Source organism: Sebastes umbrosus, chromosome 20 (assembly GCF_015220745.1).
Source record: "Sebastes umbrosus isolate fSebUmb1 chromosome 20, fSebUmb1.pri, whole genome shotgun sequence".
Classification (NCBI taxonomy): Eukaryota; Metazoa; Chordata; class Actinopteri; order Perciformes; family Sebastidae; genus Sebastes; species Sebastes umbrosus.
The window spans coordinates 5,322,063-5,330,924 of NC_051288.1; the positions used below are offsets into that span (position 1 = coordinate 5,322,063).

The window sequence follows — 8,862 nt, forward strand, 5'->3', positions numbered from 1 at the left end:
GTATGCCATGTGATGCTTTTAATGTTTTTGCTGTTTGTTGCATTTTTATTTCAAAACTGTGCAGTGTTCAGTTTTTCACCACAACACTAATTATATAAAAATCTTACGCAATTCAGGTTTTTACCAAAGTCTTTGGTAACTCAGGAAACTTTAGGGACATCAATTATGAAAGTATTGGCCATTTTCACAGCAGCCATTTTGGCACTTCATTGTAGGGTAAACACAGGTGTAATTAATAACATTAATTATGGCTCTGTTCCACTTAGGTGGACCAAGGCCTTGGTATTGTGCATGCTAGCTCTGTGCAATGGCTGCAACACTAAATAGAATGGGACCATAATTAATTTGATCAGATACAGCTGCGTTTACCCTGCAATTACATGTCAAAATGTAATGTTGAAAAGGGCCTATAAATTAGCAACAACAAGCCACTTGGATGATATGTTTGTTTGTAAAACCATGGCGGTGACCAGCAGGAAAGGGTTTCAAAATGTATTCAAGCAGCTGTGAAAGAAGACAGGAAGGAAGGAAATGAGTGAAAGAAAGAAAGGAAATCCTTTCTGGCTAGTTAGTAAATGAAATAAAAGGAGGATGTCGCATGGCGTCAGTGCTGGGTATCTGCTGCTATTTCTGTCACTTCATGTTTGATTGTCTGTCATTAATCCACCTTTTTTGTATAATTTTTGTTTTATTTACAGTATGTTCTTCTTTATGACAGGGTAGGCTTATACTTAAGATGTTATCCGTAATCATTAGCATTACTGTTAATGGTTTAACCTTCATATTACTCTATAACACACTATTTTACACTAGTGCAGTGCCCGTTTGGGGCGTGGCCATGCGGACCGTGTGCCCTTCTGGGAACTGGCCGATTGCTTGGCTCTCGGTATTGTTACTCCAATAAAGGCAGCCGCCATGAGATTATTGTTGCTTTGCTATTTGCATGACATCACTGCATCTAACTGGTTGCATTGTGCAGCCATTGCAGGTGGATTATTTTTGGCAGGCCAGTCATTTCTAGAAGGGAGCCCACAAACTGTAAAATCTGATCTAACATCTGCAAAAACTTGCAAAACTCCTAAACTTGTGAGTGTTGTTTAGCATGTTAGCTACAGTAGCTTACTCTAGCTAACCTAGTGTTGTTTAGTTTGTTAGCTTCAGTAGCTAACCCCAGCTAACCTTGCATGAGTGCTGTTTAGCTTCTTAGTAGCTATGCCTAGCTAAGTAGCATTTGTTGTTAGTAGCGTGTTAGCTACAGGAGCTAACCCTAGTCTGTGTGTTGTCCGCTGGTACACATGATTTAAATACTGGTTAATGTTTGTAAAAGACAGGAACCTAATGTTGAATGTTTGGTAGAAAAAAAAAAGACAGACAGTTTGAAACAATAATAATTGTCTTCTTTTTTTTCTTTCTTCTGTCTTTCTCTCACGGTCTCTTTCACAACTCACGTTCACAAATGCTTAGACGTATACACACACACACACACACACACACACACACACACACACACACACACTGCTCACATTTCTAATCATTAGATGTAATCTGAACTGCTGCGTGCAGCGCCTCACTCAATTAGGTCAGCACCATTTCCTCGAGTGTGACCTGCATATCTCATGACCTGTATTTCACACTGCTGAGGAAATGACTCAAGCTTATAGACCATAGTATAATGTCGTCTGCTTTTTCAGGACAATTGAAAATAAATAAATAAATAAAACAAAACATCCCACACCAACAAAAGGGCAGGTCTGGTCAAAAAGGGAGGAAGTGAATGGGTTTGGGTTTTGTCTGTAGCTTTAAACATATGGCACTTTGTGGCTACTTTTTCCAAAGTCTACAAGGCCGCTTTTGCTTTGACAGAGAGTGGAATCTAACCCCTAACCCAAGCAGATTCTCTCCTTTCTGTGGGATGATTATATTTATTGCCATGACTCAAGTGTGTGTTTACATGCACATGATATCCCCTTCCTGATGTGGTATCATAAGTGACCTGATTTTAGGTTGGTGCATGCAGACTTACATATAATAACCAGGTTTGAATAATATCTGAGACCAGAACTCTGATTATGTGAAACATGGTTAGGATACCCAGTTAATCGGGTACTGCTTTTACTTTTAGAATTTGCCGTTTAACCCTCAGAGACCCCCACGACCCCGACCAACTGTCTTTCAGAGGCGGTAGCAGGTTCACTTTTAGAGCTAGTTTGGGGCAAAAAAACATGCAGTTTTTTTAATGCAGTATAAATGTGTTATTTCTGCCTATTCTAAAATAGTGTATTTGAATATTTCTGCATACTGGGGTTCCTAAACAGTTTGGAATTACATAAATTGGGTATCACTGTAAAACTGAGACTCTTTAGGATCCGATGAGCCCAATTGTATTCATGTGTGATGATGTTAGTCCGCATAGTAGCCATTTCATTATAGTGAAACCATTTTTTTGAAACTTAACCTCACTGTATAAAATGACTTTTGGTGACCTGTAGGATAATCACAGCCTCATGAAACTTTACAGCGACAAACTACAGACCTAGGGCATTCAGAGGATGGATGGCTTTCCTAGGTAGATTAACAATAAGGGGGTTTCTGAGCAGTTTACACAACAGAAGTGCTCGCCATCCAATCGCCGAAAAATGCAATTCTTGCAGAAATCTCCAAATGTCAAAAGTTTTTTAAACCAAATCAAAGCATGGCTCTTTCTATGGTGTTCCTCGAGGTCTTGGTGTCTTAATGTGGTATTTTGGAGGGATTATTGATAATTTTGATCAATTCCCAAGTGGTAAAATATGGTTGAATTTAGCACCAAATCTGTGTAACAAATGGTATCAACCCAAAAATTGCTGAAACAACTTATGAGACATAATTGAGAATTTATTTTAATTAACTAATTCATTCATTCATTCATGTTTATTTCTGATTAATGACTATAACAACTTGACACACAGTGCTGAGCTGCATCTCAAACTAATCTTCAGGTTCCCAGCTTTCAGATGATGTACACTACTTCTGACATCTACTGTTGATCTACTATCTCCCCCTAAAGACCCGCTGTACCCTTAAAAAAGACAAAAACTGGTTTATTGTGTGTCTCAGAGGGTTAATTATATTTTGGAGGTAATAAATAGGTTCAAAGTTGGTTGTGACAATGGTCTTATTCCTGAAATATTCACATTTATCTCATTTAGCAAATATTTCACTTTTTGTCACATTGTCTATGTCTAAATAGACTAGCGTTGTGCATCTCAAGAGCCTCTTTTAGGTCTTTGTCAGTGAGCCTGTCTGTCTGTTTATCTTGATATCATGCACCTGATACCACATCCTGGCAAAACTCAGGTTCACATGAGCAGCGCAATTTGAATAAGACCTTATCAGACTGTGACCATGGCCTGGTTACATGACTTCCAGCACTGTTACTGTTACAATCGCACACATCTGTCATTTCTCATTTTCCTAAACAACTGTAAGAAATCGAATTGCAGAGATGCTTCAACTTGCAGCCTCTTAGGACTGTACTAAAAGCAGAGCGACGTGATACAGTACTGTGAATTGTACAAAGACAGCACCACCTACTGGCAGGTAGGAGGTACTGTGTGGCATTCACATCAAGTGAAAGGGCAGATTATGAAATGCATCAGGCTGAATTTAGACAGATGAGTAATGTCTGAGGTGCGACTACAGTATGTGATACATTAAAGACACTGCTGGCAGAAGTTGTGTGTTTGCATGTATGTGTGTGTGAGAGAGAGAGAGAGAGAGAGAGAGAGAGAGAGAGGTGTCATTGCGGCCGTGTGTGACTGCTGTATCATATCAGAGCTTGGTAAAAGGCTCAGACTGGAAACTATTTACAAACACAGCAGAGTTAAGCATGTCAGTGTACTATATAGTTATACTTTAATAATATTTTTATTTAGTATATGTATTTTTAAATATAATTTGAATTTGAATTATATTATAATTAAAATGTATAAATTTGAATTATAATATATTAAAAAATATATTTTTAATCATAATACATTCAAATAATTATAATATATTACTTTAAATTAATCTTTAAATACATTTTAATGCAAAACCAAATTTTACAAACATCTTTTTTTATTGTGGGATATTTATGCCGCTATAGTGTCCAGGAAATAGTATTCACGTAATATTGGTTTCATACTGAGGTTTCGGACATAAAATACACTAAAATATCTCACATACTGTTTTAGAGTACTAAATAGCATGATAGTATGGAATTTTGGACGCAACCAAAGGGCAACCCTAACTTCCTTATATTATCAGTCAACACATCAACACCTTTATATGGGATTTTTATTTGAAACAGAACAATCCTAGAAACAGTTACCGTAATCTTTTAAATTGTCTCCCGCATACAGAGAAAGAACAAAGTATCCCACTGTAGCTGCTCACAGCCATATAACGGTCTACTGGCAGCAAACAGCAGTTGCCTGGGAACAAAAGAAAACAAATCCCGGACTGCACAACGTGTCAGCTCTTTCCTCGTCTGTCTACAACAGTCTGACTCGTTTACAAATCTCTTCGGTGGCATCTCGATGCAGAGTGTAATTCTCAGGCCGGACAAAGGGATCAGGGGAGATTATTATTATACTATATATTGCAGAATGTGTATGGAGTCCCTTTTGTCTCATTCCTGATATTCATTGTGCTGGATCTAGAGAAGTGGACTGCTGGTAAGAAAAAGAGTTTCTTTATCATAATGTCATTTGTGAGAAATATGTTTAAAACAGCTAACCACATTTCAGCATATTTTAATTTGAGTGTTCTGAGAGTAAACTAGACTTCGGCACTTCCTCGTGGCTCTGTTTTCAGGCTTTAGAAAATCTAGACTTTGACCAATAACAGGTCATTAAACGGAGGCAGCTGTCAATCACTTGCAAACTCCGATCAAACGGTCAAACAAGGCAGCGCCGATCAAATATGAATCAATATTCTGTTACTGTAATGCCTATTTCTTGCCTCAAATGTTTTCAGAAACATCTTGTAGTGTACTGTTTAGCTGTAAAATGAGAAATTTTGCTCCGGTTGGTGGGCGGTGCGTAGCTGATCTCAACATGGCTATCGGGTCACAAACTTTCTCATTTTACAGCTAAACAGTACACTACAAGATGTTTCTGAAAACATTTGAGGCGAGAAATTAGCATTACAGTAACAGATTATTACTTCATATTTGATCAGCGCTGCCAAGTTTGACCGTTTGATCGGAGTTTGCGAGTGACTGACAGCTGCTCAGAGACGGCAAGGCTCCAGATCAGCTCTGATTGGTTGTTTTCCTCCGGTCTGTCACATCTTGCAGATGCCATTAGGAGCACCGGAGAACACAGAGGCACATGATTTTTTTCAGATTACCTTTTCTCCTACACTACTTGACAGTAGTGTAGTGTAGTAGGATATAGTGACTGTTTTATGAAAATAACTTTTTGTAATCATATCCCACTGCAGCTTTAACTGTCCACTGATAATATTAATAAAGCACCTGCAACATGCTCTTGAATTTGCTTTGTCATGGAACAATAGGTGATGATGTTATGGATATTTGAGAAATCTAAAACTTGACTTTGTCTACTGTTTCAGCTGGCTGGACTGTGGTGGGTAACATAATCTTGCAGACCGGTTCCACTGTCACCTCGTCTGTCACAGCATAAGGTGCTGTGAGCACCGTTAAGTACAGACCCCGTCACCGGAGTCCTGGATCTCCCCACAGCAGAATGGCTAAGGGAAAGAAAAACAAACAGGCTAAAGGCAAGACAATCACCTTGAAAGTGGCAAATAACAGCGTGGAGCAGACGATCGACGGTAAACGTCGCCTGAATCTCAGTTTCAAGGACGTCGCCGTGGTGCCCAAGTGCATCCAGAAGCTGGGTGAATTGGACGAACTGAACCTGAGCAGGAACCTGATCAGGAAGCTCCCAGACTTTATTGACCAATTCACCACCATCCAGATTTTGGACCTGCACAGCAACTATGTGAGTATGACAGTAAATGGAGGAAAATGTGCTTTATTTGACTTTGACATTGTTAACAGAGTGATATTTGACAGAAGATAGCTGGCGGAGCTGAAGGAGCTTTGGCGGGTCTAAGAAAATGGGTGATTACCATGCAAGGAAAGTATTGAGTTGCATTGTGGCAAATGTAGCTTCCAATGTTTTTTTAATAGTCCTGGGATATATCTTTATATGTTTAGTGTTTTTGTGCCAGGTTATATGCAGGTCTCCACTCGGTGTAGTGTCTATGTATGAGGAAGTGATTAGTTTTGGGACCATAGACTGTATATAAGAAGTGGACTATTGGTTCTTTCAAATGGGGTCGTGTTTACCGTGTTCACCAGAAGAGTCCTTATGAAGGCCCCCCTCTCGTGGTATTCACAACCTTGTAAGTTTCTGAAAGCTCCGAGCTCACGACTTGTGATGTGTTGGATGACATGGCCAGGGAATGGAAGAGAATTTTTCGGTGCATAATAAGTTAATATATTGTAATTTTAGTCGTATATATTTTTTTTCTTCGTAATCTTATAATATGTCTGAGGAAAATGTTGATATTCCCAACGGCCTCATCTTTTTCCTCTGTCATTATGCTTTTGCATTTACTGCATTATGTTACCCGCTTGCCAGCTTGCTAAATTGTTAGCCTCGGTGGCTTCTAGACGCCGACAGTAACGTTAACATTGCTGATGCTTAGCAGCGGTGTTCTCACGACTTAACCATTTGAACGGCAAGCATATCGTGAACACGACTTCCCATGTTGTAAACACGTGCTCACGAGCTTCATTTGAAGGCACCAGTACTCACCGTGACATCACCCATTGGTTTGTGGACTGCTGTTTTGAAGCCTCGAGTTCGGCAATTTGGCTGTCGCCATCTTGGTTTTTGGCCGTCGCCATCTTGGTTTTTTGCAACCAGAAGTGGCACAAGAGGATGGAGCTAAGCACAACATGTTACAATTAACTTTCATGAACTAAAAACACACTGTGAAAGGGTTAAAGTTCTGAAGACACGGACAACCTCCAGACAGCCACGCCCTAAAGCATCCCCTGCTTTATGGTCTATTTGACTCTAAATGGGACCATAATTTACTAAATGAACATCATGCTGTATTGAAGACTCAAAACTAGCAATTGAGACCATAAACTCATGATAACAACGTTTACTGAGGTAATAAATCAAGTGAGAAGTAGGCTCATTTTCTCATAGACTTCTATACAATCGGACTTCTTTTCTCAACCAGAGGAGTCGCCCTCTGCTGGCTATTAGAAAGAATGCAAGTTTAAGGCCCTTCCGCATTGGCTTCACTTTTTAGACACTGTTTGATCAGAAATATGTGAGTATTGTGTTGTTATTTTTTAGGTCTACGCAATTAACAAACAAATTTACAATTTATCAAATTACCATGAAAACCACATGGTGAACCTGAAGCCTTTGGGCCCCGTGAGGGTCTGGTGCCCCGGGGCAGTTGCCCGGTTTGCCCAGGTGGTAATCAAGATTTGTTGTGTGACAGTGTCCATGTTACGGTGATTAATGAGTAGCAGCAAAATTCCTTTTTATAATGGATAGTAATAATTGGATGATGTGGTGTCCTGTAGTGTGTTGATCTTTTTTTTATACAGATTATTTTCTGTATACGTTACAATACATTAAAACAAAAAAAAGCATGAAGAAAAAAGAAAAAGTATTCCAGGAAATAGTTAAATTGAAATTGTGAATTGGTGTGGCATTACAGAATGCGTTCTTTTATTGCAGTTGGAGCAGCTCCCCGAGACTATCGGCAGTCTCCAGAACCTGCTGGTTTTGAACCTTTGTAACAACCGTCTGACGAGCCTCCCCAGTGAGCTCGGCCTGCTGAAGAAACTCCTCAGGCTCAACCTGGGCATGAACCAGCTAGAAGCTCTTCCCCCCTCCATCGGCGAGTTGAGGGAGCTCCGCCACATCGGCCTCTCTGACAACCGATTCACCCGCGTCCCCGGCTGCCTCGCGAGGCTATTTAAACTGGAGAATATCAACCTGGACAGGAACCCCATACTCACTAAGAAGGAGGCACTCGGCAATGAGTCCCTCATAATCACAGAGAAGCTTTACCTGGTCAATAAGAGCGTCCTGTGTGACGACTGCCTGAATAAGTGCCAAACTGAGAGGAAGAAGGTGGAGGATGGATTGCAAACGCGAATGAGCATAAATGACTTAACGACCCTGGACGACAAGAAGATGTAGAGATTGGTCTCACTTTAAAAACTATAAAATAAATTATTATCATAAATGAATGTTAACTCAATATTTATTACTTTTTTTTATTTTTCTTCTTTGTCAACTCAAGCATACTGCACCGCACCCTCAACAGTAAAGTGGTTTTAAGTTGCATTACAGCACCATCTGCTGTTTTGAAAGGGACAGTAAGGAGCCTAATTAAAGGGGAACGCCACCTAAATAAAGAATTCCAGTATGTTATTTCCATGGCCTAGCAAAGTTCAGTCAATATTTGTGAACATGAGCTACTTTCTCTCAAAGCAAGAAACCAGAGAAGAAGTCTTAAACATGTGATGTCATAGGGTATAAAGTCTGGAGCTGCTCCATAAAGAATGAATGTGAGACTGATTTTGTTTGTTTGTTTGTTTGGTGGATTGTAATGAAGTATTGTACTTAAACCTTCAGTTGGCTGAATATTTTTGGCATAATTGGGCAAAAATCCTGTAATAACCTTTCAGCATATTGTACTTCAAATGTTCTGAGAGAAAACTAGACTTCTGCACCTCCTCATGGCTCTGTTTTCAGGCTTTAGAAAATCTAGACTTTGGCCAATCACAGTTCATTTGAGAGAAAGCGTTCCTATTGGCTGGTCATTCAACGG

At 39.7% G+C, this 8,862-nt stretch overlaps 1 protein-coding gene across 1 annotated transcript; it reads left to right on the top strand.

Moving 5' to 3' along the window:
* The first annotated feature begins 4,397 nt into the window (after positions 1 to 4,397).
* Positions 4,398 to 8,303, top strand: lrrc18b (leucine rich repeat containing 18b). Its single transcript, XM_037755979.1, has 3 exons — positions 4,398 to 4,697; positions 5,599 to 5,990; positions 7,761 to 8,303. The coding sequence occupies exons 2-3, from the start codon at positions 5,733 to 5,735 to the stop codon at positions 8,226 to 8,228; spliced, it is 726 nt and encodes a 241-aa protein (XP_037611907.1). The 5' UTR covers positions 4,398 to 4,697; positions 5,599 to 5,732; the 3' UTR covers positions 8,229 to 8,303.
* Positions 8,304 to 8,862: the final 559 nt, after the last annotated feature.

Bases quoted from the DNA above. Each gene is read 5' to 3' on its own strand.
- lrrc18b (XM_037755979.1), top strand. From the start codon at position 5,733: ATGGCTAAGGGAAAGAAAAACAAACAGGCTAAAGGCAAGACAATCACC. The intron at 5,991-7,760 runs GTGAGTATGACA...CTTTTATTGCAG, and splicing joins TGGACCTGCACAGCAACTAT to TTGGAGCAGCTCCCCGAGAC.